Source organism: Lemur catta, chromosome 7, assembly GCF_020740605.2.
Source record: "Lemur catta isolate mLemCat1 chromosome 7, mLemCat1.pri, whole genome shotgun sequence".
Lineage (NCBI taxonomy): Eukaryota > Metazoa > Chordata > Mammalia > Primates > Lemuridae > Lemur > Lemur catta.
Window position 1 is genome coordinate 56,791,621 of NC_059134.1, and position 22,816 is coordinate 56,814,436.

Genomic DNA, 22,816 nt, shown 5'->3' on the forward strand with positions numbered 1-22,816 from the left:
AGGGCGTTATGCACAACTACAATTTTGTTCCTAGTGATGGCTAGGGAAGGCATTCCAGATAAATAGAATAGCATGGACAATGAGTATCAAGGTAGGAAATAATGTGATATATTTGGAAAACAACCAATTGTTCGGTTTCACTAAAGCACAGGCTATGAACTGGGAGGGAACTGGGGATAAGACTAAAAAAGTAAGTAGCAGGCCAGGCTGGAAACCATTTAGTTTGAACATTCTCTACACTCCTTTTAAGAATAAGGGCTTCTGGTCTGGTGCAGTGGCTCATGCCTGTATTCCTAGCACTGTGGGTGGCTGAAACAGGAGGATCGCTTGAGGTCAGGAGTTTGAGACCAGCCTGACCAAGAGCAAGAGCCTGTCTCTACCAAAAACAGAAAAAATTGGCTGGCTGTTGTGCACCTATAATCCCAGCTACTCAGCAGGCTGAGGCAGGAGGATCGCATGACCTCAGGAGTTTGAGGTTGCAGTGAGCTATGATGATGCCATTGTACTATACCCAGAGCAACGGAGTGAGACCCTATCTCAAGAAGAAGACATTTTCACCTCCTCCCATGAATCACAAATGTTCCAAATGGCATCTAGAATGGTGAATCCTTTCCAAAAGGTTTTCAGTTGACTGCTCAAATTCATCAGAGGTACCACTATCTATGGCAGCTATAGCCTTACAGAATGTATTTCTTAAATAATAAGACTTGAGGGCCAGGCACGGTGGCTCACGCCTGTAATCCTAGCACTCTGGGAGGCCGAGGCGGGTGGATCGCTCGAGGTCAGGAGTTAGAGTCCAGCCCGAGCAAGAGCGAGACCCCCGTCTCTACTAAAAATAGAAAGAAATTATCTGGCCAACTAAAAATATATATAGAAAAAAATTAGCAGGGCATGGTGGCGCATGCCTGTAGTCCCAGCTACTCGGGAGGCTGAGGCAGTAGGATTGTTTAAGCCCAGGAGTTTGAGGTTGCTGTGAGCTAGGCTGACGTGACGGCACTCACTCTAGCCCAGGCGACAGAGCGAGATTCTGTCTCAAAAAAAAAAAAAAAAATAGGACTTGAAAGTTGAAATTATGCCTTCATCCATGGGCTGCAGAATAGATGTTGTGTTAACAGGCATGAAAACAACTTTAATCTTCTTGTACATCTCCATCAGGGCTCCCAGGTGACCAGGTGCAGTGTCAATGAGCAGTTAATATTTTGAAAGGAATCTTTTTTTCTGAGGAGCAGGTCTCAACAGGAGGCTTAAAACATTCAGTAAGCCATGCTATAAACAGATGTGCTGTCATCCGGACTTTGTTGTTCAATTTATAGAGCACAGGCAGAGTAAATTTAGCAAAATTTTTAAGGGTCCTAGGATTTTAAGTTGAAGCCCTGGCTTCAAGTTAAAGTCAGCAGCTGCATTAGCCCCTAACGAGAGAGTCAGCCTACCCTTTGAAGCCAGGCATATGACTTCTCTAGCTATGAACATCCTAGATGGCATCTTCTTCCCATAGAAGGCTGTTTTGTCTACATTGAAAATCTGTTGTTTAGTGTAGCCACCTTCGTGAATGATCTTAGCTAGATCTTCTGGATAACTTGCTACAGCTTCTAAACATCAGCATTTGCTGCTTCACCTTGCATCTTTGTGTTCTGGAGATGGCTTCTTTGTTTAAGCCTCATGAACGAACTTCTGCTAGCTTCCAACTTTTCTTCTACAACTTCTTCACCTTCATATAACTGAAGAGAGTTAGAGCTTTGCTCTGGATTAAGGATAAGGGAATGTTGTAGCTGCTCTGATCTTCTATCCAGACCAGTAAAACTTTCTCCATATCAGCAATAAGGCTGTTTCACTGTCTTATCATTCATGCATTCACTGGAGTCACACTTGTCATTTCCTTCAAGAACTTTTCTTTTGCATTCACAATTTGGCTAACTCTTTGGCACAAGAGGCCTAGCTTTCAACTGATCTCAGCTTTCAACATGCTTTTCTCACTTAAGCTAATAATTTCTAGCTTTTGACTTAAATTGAGAGACATGGGACTCTTCCCTTTCACTTGAACACTTAGAGGCCACTTTAGGGTTATTATTAGTTGGCCCAATTTCAATATTGTTGTGTCTCAGGGAATACAGAGGCCCAAGGAGAGGGAGAAAGATGGGGGAATGTCCAGTGAGTGGAACAGTTAGAACACATATACCGTTTATTAAGTTTGCTGTCTTACACGGGCATGGTCCATGGCACCCCAAACAATTACAATGGTAACATCAAAGATCACTCATCACAAATCACCGTAATAGATATAATAATATTGGAAAAGTTTGAAATATTTTGAGAATTACCAAAATGTGATACAAGGAAAGGCACAAAGTGAGCATATATTATTTGAAAAATGGCACCAACAAACTTGCTTGAGGCAAGGTTGGCACAAATCTTAAATTTGTAAAAAATGCAGTATCTGCAAAGCTCAATAAAACAAAGCATAATAAAACAAGGCATGCCTATAAAAGAGACAAGCCTTCAGACCTACAACAGTTTTTTTTTACCTCTGTACTCCAGGAACTTCACTAATCTTCTACATTTACACCACTGGCAAAGATAATATATCTCACAGCCTTATTACAACACATTGCCACTGGATTGCATTTTTAATTCTCATTAACCCTTTCTTAGGCCCATCCTTCCTCCTAGCACCTAACAACTTACATGGTTGCCTGGAATTCCTGTTGCAAGGTTAATGTATACATAATATAGTTGTAAAATTTTGTTAGGCGTCTTCCTTATCCAAGCACTATGCTTTATTTGATCATCTTAACAACTTAGTAGCATAATGACATAGGTCTAGGAGAAGCAAGACTCAGAGAAGGGAATATTTCCACAGTCACTCAGCGATAAGAGAAGTCAACATGATTCCAGAGCCTTAAATAATTGGAAATAAAAAACAAAAAACAAACTCTATCAAATTTAAATAATTTGAAGCAAGAGAGAAGATGTGTTTTGCATTGTACCTTTTAGAGAAAAAACACATGTCAAGTGAATCAACTGATGCTAAATATGACTTAAATAATTAACATTTTCAGTGAGAACTTAACAACACAGAGACTTTAGTTAACACATAGGGATTCACAACATAGCATTTTTCACAAGGGTGCTTTCCCTAAATCAGGAAAAGGGGTATTTCTGTCTCAAATATGGATCCATTTTGATAAACACACTTCTTCTATCTCCTGTATGTTTGCTTTAAAAGAACTACACTTGAGATCCAACACTCCATCTTCTGGGCTTGCCTTTCTTCAGTGGGCCACATCAAAGTATATGCTTAGTTAACTTGTATGACCTCATTTCATCTCTCAACTTGTTTTTCCATTTGTGAAATGAAGGGTTCAATCAGATGATATAATAATATTCTGCCTGCTTCTAAAACACAGTAAGTCTACAATTCTGCATGGACACTTTTATTTCATCTTTATTTCTGTTCCATGGAGTACTGTCAGGTAATTAGAAAGAGTTAAACTACAGACATTGTAGAAAATTTTCACATGAACAGATATTTCTCAACTTAGGTCAAATTTCTGTAATCAAGTGGGAAATCCAAAAGAACTAAAAATTTCATTCACTTCAGCAATATTAGTCACCCTGAAAAATATTTGTTTGATTATACTTTTTAAACTACAGACATTGTAGAAAATTTTCACATGAACAGATATTTCTCAACTTAGGTCAAATTTCTGTAATCAAGTGGGAAATCCAAAAGAACTAAAAATTTCATTCACTTCAGCAATATTAGTCACCCTGAAAAATATTTGTTTGATTATACTTTTAAGTTACACAGCAAAGAAAAACAGAAAACCAATCATTTGGTCCACCCTTTTTCACTGCAAGTCATCACATTCATCCATCGTTCAACTTAAAGCTTTGGGGTCTGGGTCTACTGAGTGCTCTAAATGCCAACATCTTAGCAACAACCTATAATAAAATGAAGATGAAAGGTTATAAGAAATGTTCTAATTTACAGGATACACAGTAGAGAGTTGAAAATTAAAGCCATAGCACTTAAGTCTAAGCACAATGTGAAAATCTCCCACTTCTGGAAGGAGGCCATCAGATTTAATTGGATGCCATGAAAGCAAACAGATGCTAATTTAGTGGAAACAGCAATAATTTCTGAACTCTGCATTAAAACAGCTTGATTAACAAACAGAAGCTGAGAATTTTTATAGGAAGGAATATATAATTCTTAATATAAGGTGTTGTCAACAGGTGTTTAAGTATGCCTGAAACACATAATAATAGAAATGAGGAGTCAGAATTATAGCAGTCTGAAAACTAGAGCTCTGGAATTTTCATTTCTGTTTTCAATGTAAGTGCTTTATACCAACAAAATCCCAGGTGCCAGTCACTATTTTAGGGAAAATTTAATACTTACAGAAATAAAGTTCAAGATATTCTAATTACTTCAAGAAGATGCCATTAGAAAAAAATCCTCATTCATTTATTTAACAAGTCAGTTATTGCTAGGCCAGGAGATAGGTTGAGGGAATACAGAGATAAGGAATCAGTCTGCTCACTGCTACTCTGCAAATCTTGTCTCTTCCCTCCTGGGGAGGGAATCTAGTTATGTTGAAGGGGAAGATCCATAAACCTCTAGACTTGCCTAGGCGACTATAAGAAAAACAAAAGATGGCAGGTCACAAGACCTGGGGACTTGTCTGGTCAGCCCATTTATTTAAGGATACATGACTGCTTTATGCACCTTGTCACAAAAAAGGTGGTAGATCATTAAAACAGACCATTCCACTCTCATGAGAATCAGATCCACAGGCAATGACTATGATCTCAGCCCAATATTATCTGATTTTGGACACACTGCAATTTCTTTGTACTTTAGAAATTCTGTCTCTAAAAGAAATCAGAATCAATCAAGAAAAAAGGGCGATTCTTGGGGTTTTGGTCAGGATCCGCCATAGGAATTTAAGTACACAAAATCAAGGAAATGGGAAAAACGACATTAGCATTTCTCTAGGTTCCAATAATTCCACTGCAGAAAAACGGCTGACCATCTTTTAGAGATTTGTAAAAGTCTTGTAAACAGGCCAGGAAGTTTCAAAAGTGCCTGCCAATTATACCACCCTCTATTTCTCCCTCTGAGAATAAAACAAAAAATTTCAGACATCTTTTGATGGCTTGAAAAAGCCATATGCTCTAACCGGCTAGGCCTAACTCAAGGACTATTTTACTAATCCATTCTGAATGTATTATCTACCAGACAGTTAAGTAGCCCAATAACAATGAATAATAAATTTCATTTCAAAAATCACTTTAAAACCTACTTTTCAGTCCTCAGTGAAAGAAGTGCTGGAAGTGGGGGGTGCACTGCAGCTGGACTCTGGTTACATTCCTTCGTGTTTTGTGGTCTGAACCTCACAGTGAAATGCAGCAAAGATTTCAGAGTTTCCCTTTACAGTGTGCAGGTGCACAAGTAATGGTTTAGGCAAGGCATCAGTCCAGACCCGTGTTTCCAACAGGCTAGACAAAGGAAAAAATAGCTTTTTTTTTTCTTCCAGCAAAACTGGAAGGGATTTGAACTCTAAAATCTCATGTGCCAACAGTCAGATGAGACAGGTAATCAGAGAGAGCAGAGGCTGAGAATTCCTAGGGCTACTACATTAGGTATAATTTGTCCAATGAGCCATTTAATTCCTATTTTCTATCTCCCATGAAGACCTGATTCCATCTAATACCCTGGGCAAGGTTTACATCAAAATCGAAAATTCAGGGGCCAGGCTTGGTGGCTCACACCTATAATCCTAGCACTCTGGGAGGCCAAGACAGAAGGATCGCTTGAGCCCAGGAGTTTGACATTGCTGTGAGCTAGGCTGACGCCATGGCACTCTAGCCCAGGCAACAGAGTGAAACTCTGTCTCATTCATAAATAAATAAATAAATAAATAAATAAATAAATAAATAAATAAATAAATGCAGATGAAGTTATGCAACCAAGGTTGAGAATAACTTATCTACAGTATTGTATATTACCTTATCTTTCTTATTTTTCTTCCTTTTACTTTTCCAGGGCTTCACTAACTGTTCCTTAGAGGCTTCAGATGGAGACTTAGATGATTTACTTTCACAACTTTCTTTTTTTTTTCTGATGTATGCACTTAAGGGTATAAATTTCCCTCTGAGCACAGATATAGCTGCACCTTATAAGCTTTGATATGCCATATTCTCATTATCATTCAGTTAAAAATAATTTTAAACTTTCATTATGTTTTTTTCCTTGATCCATTGGTTACACAGAAGTATATTGTTTAATATTCATACATTTGTGAATTTTATTATTAGATTCTAGTAAATTCCACTATTGTCAGAGCACAAATTCTGAATTATTTCAATCTTTTGAAATTTGTTGAGGACTGGCATATCCAATTTTGGTAAATATGCCACATGTACCAGAAAAGAACATGTATCCTGTAAATATTTAGTACAATGTTCTTTACACTACTCAGATTTAGTTTATTAATTGTACTGCTATGCCTTTTAGATACTGATTCTTTTGTCTACTTGTTCTAATTGTTAGTTAAATAAAATTTAAAGTCCTCTGCCATTGGATTTCCTTGTAGTTCTGTGAATTTTTGTCTCTACCTTTGAGTTTATGTTTTTAGGGGTGTGTGTGTATAAATAATTGTCTTTATTATAATAAAATGTTCTACTTTATTATAATTGCTTTAAATTTTACTTTAATATTAGTATAGTTTTATTAGTTCTCATTTCAATAATATTTGCATAATGTATCTTTATTCACTCTTATACTTTCAATATTTCTGTGTCCTTATATTTAAGGTATCTCTTGAATGCAAGATGAGTTTGGTTTTTTATTCAGTCTGACAATCTTTGTTTTTAAAAATAATATTAACACCATTTACATTTAATGTAATTATAGAATAAGTTTGAGTTCATATCTGCAAATGTACTAGTTTGCTCTTTATCCCACTTATTTAATGTTCATCTTCCTTTCGTTTCTTGCCTTCTTTTGGATTAATCAAGTATTTTTGATTTTTTTCCACTTATCACCTCTATTAATTTTTTGCTTGCACAAAACAACTCTTTTAGTGGTCATGAGATTATAACATGCATCCTTGATTTATTAAAGTCTAATATAAATTAGTGCCTTTAACATTTTCCAGATGATGCTAGGATCTTGGAGCACTTTCACTCCATTTGACCCTTCCCATCTTTTGTATTAGAATCACACATTATAATCCTACATATATTTTATGCATATGTATCTTATATTTAATAAGACATTACTATTTATTTGATAGTCAAAATTAATTTAGGTATACACATATTTAATCTTTCTACTGTTCTTTGCTTCTTCCTGCATTTCATGTTTCTGTATGAGATTATTTTTATCCTGCCCTTAGTATTTCCTTTAGTGTAGTTCTGCTGGAATGAACTTTTCCAGTTTTGATGGTCTAAAATTCTTTATTTTGCCCTTACTTATGAAAGATATTTTCACTGGGTATAGAATTCTAAGTTGACAGTTATTTTCTTTCAGGCCTTTAACACACTGACTGCCACACTAGAAAAATAATTTTTCCCTTGGGGCCACAGTGTTTTATTACAAAAATAGAATAAAAACTTTGAAAACAAAATGATCCTTTTTAATTTAATGAAAAATTTGTTATTTTTTATTATTTTCTGTGTGTAAGTTATATAAAACTTGAAAAATAGTTCACGTGGCTCCCAAGGTGGAGAGTTGTGAGTTACATATGTTTCACAAGGCCCTAGGCTCAAAACTAGCCTGAGTTAAATACAACTCACAGGGCAGTTAATGTGTTAAAATGTCATTGCATCACCTTTTGGCTGTCATTGTTTTGTTGAGAAATCAGCTCCCAGTCTTAATCTTTTGATGCTAACCTGTCTTTTTTCTCTAGCTGCTTTTAATATTTTCACTTTGTCTTTGATTTTCAGCATTTAATTTCCTCAGGAATGTTTTCTTCATAGCTATTCTGCTTTGTATTTAACGTTTCTTAAATTAATAGCTTAATGTCTTTTGTTAAATTTGGAAAATTCTCAGTCATTATCTCTTAAAATATTGTGTTCACCCTATGCTCTTTATAACCTTTCTGTGATGGCAATTATATGTATATTAGACATTTGTGTTGTATCCTACATATGTCTAGCATTTTTCTCTACATACCATCTCTCTTGGCTTTGGTTAGAGTATTTTCTATTGGCCTATCTTCTAGTCCAGTAATCCACTTTTCAGCTGTGTTCAATCTGCTATTAAGCCTTTTATCCTTTTCCTGGTTGGCTCTCTGACAAATCTTTTAACTATTTCACTTGCTGAATGGCAGGCAACAGATGCTATATGAATATTTGCAGAACATATGACAGATGTCCTCACAAAAGTGAAAGGAAAGTAAATTAAATGGAGTAAATTTTGCTATCATTAGCAATTTTTGGAAGTGTAGGAGTTAAACCAATAACATCTAAATGAATAATTACATTTGATTTAAAAGAAATTGAGCACTTTACAAAGGTTATATAAAAGTTGCCACATTTTATATTTTTAATATACCCCATGTTTTATACTGGCTTGATGTTAGAAGCATTAAAAAAAAAGACACTTACTCTCTCTCCTTTTCAGTCAGCTTGTCATTGATATTATCTTTGATTGTTGATCTAGATCCCTTATGAATTATAGGATATCTGAGGGGCACTTGTAGGAAAAAGGAAATCATGGAGACCAAATGTGCAGTATAACCAAGGGCAACAGCAATGCTTCCATCATCTTTTGCTGTAAATTCAAAAGCAGAGGAAAAGAAAACAACTATTTACCTTAGAAATGTAGCTATGAAATAACATATCAATTTCAAAGGAGATCTAAATATTAATCACTTATCTAAATTATATGAATTTTATACAAATCTAAACATATTAACGACTTGAAATTTCATCTACTAACTATATTTAAAACTATTTCCCAATAATTAATGTGAAGAGATTAACATTTGATATATTCCTCAAGCAAGAGTTCTTAGTGCACCCAAATATCCATTACTTTCCTTTCCAGCATTTTTAAAGGGGGAATTAATACTTGAGTCTATTACATGACATGAAAATTAGTTTCAGAGGTTTAAATGTAACACACTATATAATCATACATTTTATTCATTAATAACTTTCTAGGCAATATAGTTGTACTATTGTACAACATTATTAGTTCTAAAGTGAAGTGAAATAGCATAATGCATTCTTACGGGATATGTTCTTGATATTTATAAAGACAGTGTTACATGAATAAGCCTGTGAAATCTGAATGGGATAAGTGAGATAAATGTTTTAAACAGTAAAAGCAAAAGGTCAAAAACTACAATGTTCATACACCATCCTATTTATACAATTTAGGTGGAAGCAATTACTAGGGGAAAAATGCATTTATGCTAGAGTCAAACATAAGCATCTACCTTTTAAAAAGCCACAGATAATTACATTTAAAAACCCATTCAGATTTCTGGCACTACCTATGAAGTGATAAATGATTCATGTACTCAGAACTGAGAGTAGCAAAACAGAAAGTTTTAAACTTCTTCCAGAACAAAGGAAGAAGGAACTGTTTGGTATATACTATTCCTAAAATGCTCTAAAAAGTGCACAAGTACATGTGTGTGCACGCGCACGCGCACACACACACGCGTGCACACACACACACACTCTCTCTCTCTCTCTAAAAGATTTAACACACACTCTGGAATACCTTAGCCAGCTTGAGAATAAGGACTGAAATGATCGAGATGACCATGGCTTAATGATTTCCTCACTTCTAGGGGTGTTTTTAACCTCAATTGTTAATAGTATTTTTCACATTCTTCTTTTATATTTATACTTAATTATCTAAGCACTACCTTCTTATTGTGAGAATGCCACAACAGGCATCTAACTATTCCTCAGTGAGTTCCCCACCCTTGACTATCATAATAGATTCTTTTCTCTTTAATCATCCTATAAAAATAGGTAACTTTTATTATTAAATATTTTTCTTCTTAGAATTATCTGTAGTACTTTATATATAACATTCATTCACCAGCAATTACTAAACTGGACACCTTTTTTATGCTGTCATTCATTTTACAGATAAAGAAAGTGAGGTTCAAAGAGATTAAGGAACCTGTCTAAAGTAATGTAGGTAGTAAATAGGTTGGCCTGACACTAAATCCTCCATCTTTAACCACTGTACAATATTGTCTCAGAACTTCATTTTTAAAAAATTAATACGTAACAATTTTTAACTTGGGACCCTAGAATGTACCAATCATATAACATACATGTACTACCTTGGTTTCTTCAGTTTTCTAGTGAGGGCAAAGAAAACAAAAATTCTGTGAGTCCTCAATGACTTGTATAGTGCTTGATGGAAAATAAGCTCAATTAATGCTTGCTGCTCTCTCAAAACAAACTCATGGAAAAAAAAAAAATCAAACAGCATGCATTTTGACTGACTACTGAGTCATGCCCTAACTAACTGGAATCCTAATTGTTTTTAGAGACCATGTCCTGTAGCCCCAGTTCTGCCCAAGTACTTTGAGCACTATTATAACACTCTACTTCTGTTGAAACCTGTACATCATGTTACCTTAGGGGCTAAAAATACTTTACATTATAAATTCATCATCTTATAATATTATAATGTTATAATATTAGAGATAGGAGAAACCTTAGAAATCACTGAATCCGATGCCATCAACTTAGAGATAAGAAAAATGAGATCCAGGTGGTATCAGTGGCTTGATAAAAGTTACATAAGTAAAAACTGTTTAAAAGGTTTAAATATAACACAGTATATAATCACACATTTAAAAACTGTGAGTGATGAAATAAGTGGGTAAATTGTGTCCACACCCCAGCTCCCAAGATATCTGTGTCTGGAGTCATAGCTGGGACTGTGAGTACCTTCACACGTCACTGAATTCTGCCTCCTGCTTTCTGTAAAGATTAGGGCTTACCAAATTTAAAATATTCCTATCAGTAAAAGGACTTAGTTTTAAAGAACCTCCTTTTGAAGGGAAGGAGGCAAAAGAAAGAAAAAGAGGACTTAAAGATGGTTACTACTATATTGAGACTTTCCCACACATGCTTTATACTAAGCTTTTCCCTTCCTATATGACCTGACAGAAAATGACTTGAAAACTTCCAGAAAGCAGCAGGTCTCCTAATTAGCCTTTCAGACTGGTCAAATGCAAACTATGAATGTTAAAAAAGTCTATCTAATGCTAAACACTCAAGCACCTACATTTCCCCCATATTACTAAAGGAATGCTGAAGAATTTTATTTGCATATTTCAAGACTACATCCTTATCTCTATTAAAAGAACAAAAAATTGGTCTTCTAAGATCACCTTCCACCAATGAACAAAACAATTTTGCTTAAATTTAATGATAAAAAAGGCATCTCTACAAGAAGCCTATTCAAAGAAATAAAAAACCAAAAAGAAACAGCAAACACTGAAAATTGAATAATATTGGAAATCAGCTTTGATTCAGGTTATTCACACTCACCATTCTTGCCACCACAAGACTCCCCATTCGACCTATTAAAAATTCTAGGTTGTTTCCCATTCCAGCCCATAGTGCTCCGTGACAGTGTTAAACACTGTGGTGTTGGATTTCCAATATTGAAGCTTTATATTAAAAAGCATTTTAAAAGGACCACGAGTGAAGCATTACAGGACCCAAGGGTATTCCAATACCCTCAAAAGGAAAACCACCTCCAGGTAGGGAAGTCACTTTCATCACCCAAGACCACTGAACCTCCAGTGGGAAAATGTGAGCTCATGTGGTTAATTATGGCTATTGCAGACCATGCAACCTCAGATGTCACATTCTGTTGCCAATCACTTTAGCTAAAAAACCAAAAGGTTTAAGGTTTCCAGCATTATAAGATCTGAAAGACTCTTTACCTGCCAAAGCCAAAACCTTGCTCTCTGGGGTGTGCTTTTCCAGTAAGCATTAATGACGTCCCTAACACCTAAGCAGAGCAGAGGTTTGCGTTCCTTATGCTGCTCTGGGGGTTACAAAGGTTACACAGATGATAGTTTTATTAGTGCAAAGTTGGAGGGGGAGTGGAGGGTTCAGGGAGGAACAGGAATGAACTATAAGACTCAGGTATATGAAAAAGATGCTAATTCAAACCAAGTTTTAAGGGGCTCAAAAACAGAATAAAAACCTGCGGTTTCCTCATAATAAATATATCTGATTGTTTTTTAAATGTAGGTAGCCACTCAAGACTACAGCTTTTGTGTAATTTTTATGGCAATAAATTCCACAAACATGCAATGGCCATGACACAACATCATAAATTAATTCAAATGTTCCTTTGATTTACATGTTGGACAAACTGTCAATATTCAAATGCATCCAAGTACAATAAGTGATCTAAAAGCTCTTACCATCCTGCCTTCCCAATCACTGAGGCAGCTGATTTGTTAAGGAACCAAGCACCCACTGATCCAGACAGGACAAAATATTTAAGACTCTAATCACTGCCACAGCATCTATGGAATCATTCCATGTTCTCAATGAGACACTGTTTGACATATGGACTCTCCTTTCCAAGAAATCATGCCTGCATAAAGGGATACAGACACAGAAGGAAATCTGGGTCTCATTACCACAAAAGGCTCTCGTGTTATGGATTACTTAAAAAACACACACGCACAAACATTTTTTTTTTTAAAGCTAAATTTCTTGGTCAACGGAACTCAGATGAACACCCTTCACTGGACGATTTTCTCCCATTGTGTCCAGGTCACTTTGGTATACTCTAACACAACTTACCCATTTAGAAAAGCACAGTAAATGCTGGGGCACTATGGTGGAGTTTCCCAAACAGTATCCACCCATGCAGTGTAAAGTCTATCCCAGCAAAGTCTCATGAATATCACAGAATAACCAGTTTGGTGTTCCTTCACTAGAGTCTTTCCCAGAATGCAGCTGCTATAGAATACTAGAAAGTTGTCAGAGGTTTAGAAGAGGTTATTATTCAAAACAAGGAGGAAAGATGCATCAGGACAGCAGTAATATGGACCTTAGAATCAAGCAGAACAGGGATAACCTTAGTTTTATCACTGGCTAATATGAGTCCTTCGAAAAATTAACTAATCTCTCAGAGCCTCAATTCTCTTGTCTTTAAAAAAAAAAATTAAAGGTAATTGTTTTCCTCACAGAAGGGGTTAATTCTCACCACTGTGAGAATCAAAGTAATAAACGTGATAACATCATGCATGATGTTCCATGGTACCATATTTCTACTTACCTACCCAACCTAAAATGTCCACCTACTCTTCTTTCAACAGGGAAACACCATTTTATCTTTTAAAACAGTGCAAGCATCCTCTCCTCTATAAAGGTTTTCCTGATCCCCTCCTGATATGACTGATTATTCCCACTTCTTTGAGTCTCATGCAGCACCTGGTATAAACTTCTAAGTGCCTAACACAGAGTATGAATTAAATAACTATTTCTTGATTAGCTTGATGACTAATCTGATACCCTCCACTGGACTGTAATCTCACTGAGGTAGGATCAATGTCTTGATCACTCTTGTATATTCTCAGCACCTGGCACAGTAGATGACATACACAAGGCACTCAATACATTTAGTATACAGAAGTATCTTGCCAGATGCTAACCTAAGATTTTTAAAGTTCAATACTACTCTAGATGTTTTTTAAAATTTCAGATTCTTAGGGGTCATGGGGAGTGAATAGGACCTTGGAGTAAAATTAAACATTTATGTCATTTTGTCTCTCATTTCATTTTTCAGCAAATGCACTAAAAATTGTATCACCTTTTTAAAGAATAAAGACAATGTATTCAGCTTGTTGGGCATTCTAAGTGTAGATAGCTATAAAAGCTATTTGAAGAACTAGGAAACAAGGAACTTCAAAGAAAACAAAAACTGAATCAAGAAACATCCCAGTGTGGATTAAAGCAACACACTACCACTACTGATATTCCTGCTTCCATTACTGCCTCCCTTCAAATCATTCTGTATTGAGCAACCAGAGTGACTTTCAAAAAAGCCTAACTCAGCTCAGGCCATCCCCTTTCTTGAAGCCCTTTAGGTATTTCCCACTTCATTGAGAATAAAATATAAAATCCTTACAGAGGCCTCAAGGCCCTGGCTGTCCTCTCCCACCTCCTTCAGCGTAACTCTTCCCCCTTGCTCACTATACTCTAACCACACAGGTCTCGTCTTTTCTGTTCTTCCTTCCTTCTTTCCTCTCTCCTCTGCAACTAATTCCAATTATATTTATTGAGTACCTCCTATATGAAAAGCTCTTTCAAATGTTATCTCATTCAATCATTACAATGAATTAGGGATACATTCATAGATAATATCTCATTTCACAAGTAAAGGAAGTAAGCTGAAAGATTACATGATTTACCCAGAATACAGGTCTCTTCTCCCATATCCTGACCTTGAGTTTTTTCATATATGCCAAGCTCATTCCTCTCCTATCATAACCTTTGTACTTGCTGTCCCTTCTCACAGGCATGCTCTTGCCCCAGCTGTAGCATAGCTGGCTCCTTTCAGCCTTCAAATTTTCTGTTAAATGTTTCTCCTTAGAGAGAGGTCTTCTCTTACTGCTTTATTTAAAGTAGTTTCTCGCATTCTCTATGATAGCACATTCTTTTGTTAAATACTTGTTAATATCTTATTTTCTTATTTATTGGCTGTCTCTCTCAATAGACATACGTTCCATGAAAGGAGAGAACATGTTTGCCATTTTTTGATATTGTATCCTCAAAACCCAGCACAGTGTCTGGCATAAAGGTGTTCAATAAGTATTTTTTCAATGAAAAAATGTTCTGTATCATAGGAACTTGGCACAGGGCTCAAGGTACTCAATATGTTTATTAAATGAGTGAGGAAAATGATGTACCATGGGCTTTAAGACACCACAACTTTGCCTAAAATTAACACCAAAGCACATTTTTGTGACTCAGAGATTTGAGGGAGCATTGTGCAGTGGAAACCAGACAAATCCCAGCTCGATTATTACCTAGCTTTGTAGTCTTGAGCAAGTCATTGAATACTGCTTTCTTCATAAGGTTTCCTTTCTTTGTTTTTGTCAGGATTAAAGATAAGGCAAAATCCCCTGCTTTTACAGATACTGGTATACCTCACTTAATTTTCACAAAAATCATGTCAGACAGGCAAGAAGACATAATATGTTCACATATCGCTTAGGAAGTCAACTCAAAGATTACATGACTTGCTCCAAATTACATGGTTTATAGAGGGGAACCAGGACTTGAACATAGTTCTTCAACTCCTGGTTTAACACTGACGTTATACCATGTCCCAACTACTTATTTGTTATAAGGGCCAAAGGTAATTCATTAAAATTGTCTTAAATGTAAAAGAGCAGGAATAACAATAAGTCTGTTTAAAGGAAAATGGAAGAAAGTCCTGATCAAAGCTAGTAATTTTCTTTTGTTGAATAACAGACAGATAATATGCTAGCTTTGGGAATCATCTATAAAGATAATTAATAGGCTTCAAAGCATGTTTAGGCTAAGGGAAAAGAATCCACTTTGCTAATAATAAAAATAATCTCTTTACCAATATGCTAAAAAAATAATAAATTCAAAGAGATTAGGAAAAATAAGAGATTTTAAAATATAGAAATTACTATGAATCATATTCTATAATACCTTTAATGTAATTTTTTTAGTTAAAAGAGAAGAGAAATGATACAAATTAAACCTATAGTAGTGAAAATGTCACAAAATTACATTTTCAGGTCAGCAAGAAAATGACTTACTAAATAACAACAGAATAGTTTAATGTTTATTGTTCCTCTGCTCCCAAACACACACAAATTTTTCACAAAAATCAAAACAAAAAGATAGGCAGATTATTTGTATTCTTAACCTTACTCCTGATTTGCTTAAAGCCCATTTAAAAACTATTTTCTTTTAAATTTTAAATATAAGTTTCAGTAATTATTTTTCTATGATTAGACCCAATATTCTATTATATCTCCCATCAGGGAATCTGACTTCACGTACTTGCAATTGGGAGGAGACAGAAGGTCCAAAAACCCTTGTATAAAAGTGCTAGACAACCAACATTTCAAGATAACTCTATTCCTATATATTATATACACCAAATCTTTGTAAGTATAAAAGAAATAAAATACCTTGGAAGTCTTCAGAATTGGGCAACTTGACACCACATACAAAATAATCCTTATGCTCATTCTGTGAATTTAATCAAAGAATGAAATTAATTACATTTTTACATTAATTATATATAAAACAAAGAAACTTTAAGTCGAATCTCAAAACATTCAGCATTGCCTTGTTCAAAGACAATACTGTCCTAAACTCAAAATATTATAATTGCTGAAGCTGGAAGACGAGTACACGATTCAGTATACTACTCTCCCACATTTACATATGCTTGAAATTTCTTATCCTTGGCTAATTCACATCTATAAGTGATTTAACAAAATTCTATAGGCAAACTCAAATCTGATTAGCTTTCTTGAAAATTAGTCTTTAAGATTACTTTTCCTTATCAAGAAAACCAGCAAATTTAACAGATTTGGTTCTCTAAAAAGGAATCCTAATCAGTTTTATTAAAGTTTTACTTTTTGCATTTATCCTAAGAAACTAAGTTAAAAAATTTAACATCCTGATAGTTATCCCATGAATATCTTAAGTAACATTAATATGTGTAAATTAATTGGCAATTATATTTTTAAAGTAGTACACATGTATCTGCACATATATGTCAGAAATGGTAGTGGATAATTGGGTTGAGTAAAAACAACCAAAAATAATTTGACATTCTTTCAGATGATAAGTGCATCCCACCACCAAACTGATATAAAAAATCAAACTGTGGAACCGAAGGCTAAGTCTAAACCTACATTTTATGTGCACATTAGCCCTGAATGATAACAGAGTATATGATTAAGACTACAGTGTGAGTTTTTTCATTGAGAGGAAATTTCAAACAGAAATAATCTTTTTGAAAAGAAAAACCTTTTCAGAAAATTTGTAACTTACCAAATCAATAGGGTAAATATAGGAAAGCTCAGAGAGTAACTGCCTGCAACGAATTGTCAACTGAGCATTAGTCTTCAGAAAGAGTTCTCTAAAGAGGAAGGAAAAACAGTAAATTTACTAAAAAAAAAAATGCTTCCTAACATTTATTTCCACATAATTAATGTAGATGTAAAAGGTACAGATAGTAATTCACTGAGCACCTACAAGTGGCTTTATTTAATTATTACAATCATTTTAGTAGGTCGATATTATTATACACATTTATAAACAAGGAAACAAGATTTAGACAGGGTGAGTAATCTGACCAAGATTTCATAGCCAATATTTAATAAGGCAAATTTGATTTCAAGAAAGATCCATATGGTATTTCCTTCAAAAAAGTATTATATCTTACATTCACAATTACATGCTATCATTATCTCAAAACAATCTATTGCAGTGTAAGTAAAATAATAAAGTAAAACGAACAAATAAACAAAAAGCTGTAGCATGAGATGACCCAACTCTTTTTTCTTTTCTTTTCTTTTTTTTTTGAGACAGAGTTTCACTCTGTTACCCAGGCTAGAGTGCCATGGCATAAGCCCAGCTCACAGCAACCTCAGACTCCTGGGCTTAAGCAATCCTTCTGCCTTAGCCTCCTGAGTAGCTGGGACCACAGGCATGCAACACCATGCCCGGCTAATTTTTTCTATATATTTTTAGTTGCCCAGCTAATTTCTTTCAATTTTTTTTAGTAGAGATGGGATCTCACACTTGCTCAGGCTGGTCTCCAACTCCTGACCTCAAACGATCCTCCCACTTCGGTCTTCCAGAGTGCTAGGATTACAGGCATGAGCCAACATGCCTGCCCCAACTCTTCTCTTGAACTATTTAAGAAACATGACCTTTGATTGGCATTGGGATTCTTAAGGAGAAAAAAAGGAAGGAAGGAAGGAAGGAAGGAAGGAAGGAAGGAAGGAAGGAAGGAAGGGAGGAAGGAAGGAAGGGAGGAAGGGAGGAAGGGAGGAAGGGAGGAAGGGAGGAAGGGAGGAAGGGAGGGAGGGAGGGAAGGAGGAAGGAAGGAAGGGAAAAGAAAAAAGAGAAGAGAAGAGAAGAGAAGAGAAGAGAAGAGAAGAGAAGAGAAGAGAAGAGAAGAGAAGAAGAGAAAAGAGAAGAGAAGAGAAAGAAACATGACCAACAGATAAAATACCCATAGAATAAATTACCTGCTCAATTGTGTTAACAATTTAAAAACAAAGGGAATTTAAGGGAAATTGTATATCAAAGTGGAATGAATAAGTTGTAGAAAAGAGCATTTGTGGTATAATATGGAATATATATGGTCTTTGTCCAGTATTCCTACCATAGAGCACCTAAAACCCTTGGAATTTCCTGAGTGGTAAGTGTCTTTTGTTATTCATAATGAGCCGCTTTTGATCACACCAGAGTTTAAGCTAATGAATGACTTTGGCTAGGCCCCCTAGGCCACCTCAGGACGGAACTGGCCACTACAAAAACCAAGTGATTAGAGGGTTAGAACTCTCAGCCCCACCCACCAACCTCTGGGAAGAAGATTAGGGGAAGGGGAATGGAGATCAAGAGCTATGAAAACTCTTCAACGACAAGATTTGAGGAGCCTCCACATTGTGGAGGAGCCTGGAGTGTGGTGTACCCAGAGAAGGCATGGAAGCTCCACATTCCCTCTCCCAAACCTTGACCTATGCATCTTATCCATCTGGCTGTTCATCTGTGTCCTTTGTAATATCCTTTATATAAACCAGCAAATGTTCAGTAAATGCTTCCCTGAGTTTTGTGACCCACTCTAGCAAGTTATTCAAACCGGAGGTGAGGATTGTGGGAACCCCTATTTAAAGCAGGTGGGTCAGAAGCACAGGTCACAACCTGGGGCTTACCATTGGCACCTGATGTGATGGGGAGTGGTCTTGTGGGACTGAGCCTGTGGAATCTGATACTATCTCCAGGTTGATTATATCAGAACTGAATTAAATTATAAGATATCCAAAGAGTGTCTGCTTGAGAATCTGATGTCAAAAGTGTTGAATGGTGTGTAACAGTAGAAAAAACACTTTGGTTTTTCTTATCTAAAATAGCACTGAAGGCCGGGCGCGGTGGCTCACGCCTGTAATCCTAGCACTCTGGGAGGCCGAGGCAGGTGGATTGCTTGAGCTCAGGAGTTCAAGACCAGCCTAAGCAAGAGCGAGACCCCGTCTCTACTAAAAATAGAAAGAAATTATCTGGCCAACTAAAATATATATATAGAAAAAATTAGCCAGGCATGGTGACGCATGCCTGTAGTCCCAGCTACTCGGGAGGCTGAGGCAGTAGGATGGCTTAAGCCCAGGAGTCTGAGGTTGCTGTGAGCTAGGCTGACGCCATGGCACTCACTGTAGCCTGGGCAAGAAAGCAAAACTCTGTCTCAAAAAAAATAAAATAAAATAAAATAAAATAAAATAGCACTGAAGACCTAATGGGATCTAGTTCTGGCTTTGCTGGTGAGCTAGACAAATAACAACTTCCCAGAGCCTTGCTTTTAGGGGATTAGAATAGATAATATCTCTATGGTTCTTTCAAGGTCTAACATTCTTGAATCCTCAATTCCTAAGGTTTCTTGAAGAAAAATGCAGGATGGCAGGACTTTGCAGGGAAAGTGAGTGAAGATGAGCAAAAGAACAGAAATGGCAATGAATCAAGCGTGTGTTGGAAAAAAACCAAAAAGAGAAAAACTATTAGCATTTGTTTGATGAATATTGAGGTAATGACTAAAATTAACTACCGTTGTATAGTGCCAACTTATTGTTGGCTATCTGAAAGTTAAGCAAAAGGACTGCCATGTATTTAGAGGACAAAAAATAACATCAAAATGGTATTTTAAGACGAGAGGTCTAATAGCAGCACAGAGGGTGAACTGAAAACATAGACTGATGTAAGAGAGATCATCTACAAGCTGTTGAGGTAATCTAAACGGGCCAAGAAGAAACAGGAGTAATTATTGAAAAACAACTATAAGCTAAATTACATGTAGAAGACAGGAGGAGGGGAAGATTCAAACATTAAGCCATAGTGCTGTGGCCTAGGAAACCAGAGGAGTGTTCATGTTTCTGATTATGACTACATACTCGGAGCTTTCATAACTGGCCTCTAGCCCAGTGTATGACACATAGTAGTTGCTTAATAAATATTTGTTGAATAAATGAATGTGGTACCAACGTGTATGGAATCAATAAAAGCAGTTTTTAAGAATGCTACTTTTGCAAATCTATTCTCACAGTAACCTCAACACTCACAGCAATTATTCTCAGTGTTGCATTTACCTTTTTGCAGTGCACTCCTTCCTCAACTCATTTAGAGATTCCTTCTGGAGTTGAAGCTTAAGGTGCTCAGTTGAAAATGCACTTCCTGGAAAGAGATGAAAGGAGACAATTCCGGATGCAACACTGTAGATAGGTCTGCTTTAATTATAACCAAACAGGCCAAGCCCCGTCCCTTGACTATGAGAGAGAAATAAAAATAGGCCAAGTGGATTGAGTACAGAGAACTTCTAGTGGGATTAACTAGAATAAACTTCCCTATTGGTTCACTTCTCACACAAGTCCAACCTCTAGTAGGAGCCAAAGACTAGGCACCCCAAGACTCTGCCTACAGAGACTTCTGGATTGCTGACCCAGAGACTGTGATGAGATTTCAAAATTCAGACTTCACTTAAAAAAAAAAAAGTGCTTAATTTCTTTTCAACCACAAATGCTATACAACATTACTGAAAGTATAACAAGCATAGCAAAGAAATTTACCTGCATTGTGACTACCATAATATAGTTCATAAATATAAGTAGTTTTTATGAACTTTCATCTTGCTCATAAATATTAGAAGCTTTAGTGAAAATCATTATGTATAGGAGATGTGTACTCTGATTTTTCTATATTATGTCACAAGCATTTTTCTATGTTGACAGTGTAAGTTATGGCTGTATAAAATCCAACTCCATGAATGTGAATTATAGGAATATTCCACATTTTAACTGATACCCTCATACCCCAATTCCATTACAAGACATTTCCTTTAAGTGTTTTTGAGTATTCTAATTATTGATATTTGTGTTTATGTGCCTGATGTTTGTGTTTATATCAACTTTAAGAACCTCCATTTCTGTTATCATAAAATCCTTTTACATCTTCCTACTCTGAGAAAATGATAGCTTCCTATGTTCCTTGACAATCCAGGCCTGATTACAACTCCAGAGGTCCTGAAGCACAGAGATACAGTTTTAGATACTGACACATTAAGTTTTAGTTCTTACAAAGGAGCTTACTTTCAGAAACTATGATCCAGTAAGAAAAAGTGCCTTAAACTCTTCTGTATACCTCCTACAGGGAGGAACACAAAGTAGGTTAATAGACCAAAATACAGAGTTTGGGCCTTAGCACTAAATCCACCAACCTAAGCAATTTTACCAACGTATTTCCCAGTACCTTTCTCATCTCTCTCAACTGTACTATAAAGATCAATAAGTTGGGAACTCTGCCCCCAAAATAGAACTTAAGGAATGCCACTTATCTTCTTTAGCCTACAATACAGTTCCTCCCCAAATCTTCACCTTTGTAAGACATTTTAGTTGACCCTCTCCCCCATATTTTCACCAGAAAGTATATAAATTCTTCCACCACTACAGAAATTTGCAATATTATTCTTCATCCTAGATAAACTAGGCTGCCTCAACTCTAACAGAGCTAGCAAAACCACAAATAGGGATCCAAGACAGATCTGGGCTTCAGCATATAAATGTATGTCCCCTCCTCAGTTTTCAAGACTCTGTAGAACATGTTATTGCATGACCAAAAGAAAAAAATCCTTGCAATGTGATAAAAAGGAAAATGTAATTTAAAAAAATATCCTCACCAGTTAACAAATAGGTTAAAATGTTAACAATAGGTAAATCTGGGTGAAGAATATGAGTGTTTTTGGTACTCTTCTTATTCTCATCTAAAATGATCTCCATTTAAAATGTAACAGAGTAGATCCGAATCCAGAATGGGGTCACCTGAAAGGTTATGGTTGTCGAAAGGCTTGGTCAGAACCAAGGATTTAGAAATCACATCGGCACCATCTCTCTAAAACCACGGTAGTGGTCCATGGCTTGATGGGAACCAGGTGAGCAGCAGGGTGTGTGAAGGAAGGTTCATCTGTATTTACAGCCACTCTCCATCACTGGCATCACCGCATAAGCTCCACTTCCTGTCAGATCAGCTGCTGCATTAGATTCTCATAGGAGCATGAACTCTACTGTAAACTGCACATGTGAGGGATCTAGGTTGCTCTCCTTATGAGAATCTAGTGCCTGATGATCTGAGCTGAAGCTGAGGTGGTGATGCTAGCACTAGTGAGCAGCTGCAAATACAGATTAGCAGAGAGGTTTGACTGAACAATAAATGTAATGTGCTTCAATCATCCCAAAACCATACCCCTCACCCCAGTCATTGGAAAAATTGTCTTCCATGAAACAGCTCCCTGGTGCCAAAAGGTTGGGGACCACTGCTCTAAAACATACCAGGTTCATTTTTCTCTTTTTATTCCTTTCCTTTTTTTTTTTTGGAGACAGAGTCTTGCTCTGTCGCCCAGGCTAGAGTGCACTTGCACAATCATAGCTTTCTGTAGCCTCAAACTCCTGGGCTCAAGCGATCCTCCCACCTCAGCCACCTGAGTAGCTGGGACTACAAGCACGCACCACCACGCCCAGCTAATTTTTTTATTTTT

General features: G+C 36.3%; 1 protein-coding gene across 3 annotated transcripts in view; it reads right to left on the reverse strand.

Annotated features, from left to right (window-relative positions):
* Window positions 1-22,816, reverse strand: part of UVRAG (UV radiation resistance associated) — a 278,967-nt gene that overhangs the window by 92,817 nt on the left and 163,334 nt on the right. For all 3 annotated transcript variants that reach the window (XM_045555435.1, XM_045555436.1, XM_045555437.1), the window contains exons 9-12: window positions 20,379-20,463; window positions 17,068-17,155; window positions 16,194-16,254; window positions 8,617-8,782 (exon numbers count right to left, since the gene is read on the reverse strand). In XM_045555435.1, coding sequence (XP_045411391.1) covers window positions 8,617-8,782; window positions 16,194-16,254; window positions 17,068-17,155; window positions 20,379-20,463 — 400 coding nt within the window. The remainder of the gene's footprint in view (window positions 1-8,616; window positions 8,783-16,193; window positions 16,255-17,067; window positions 17,156-20,378; window positions 20,464-22,816) is intronic.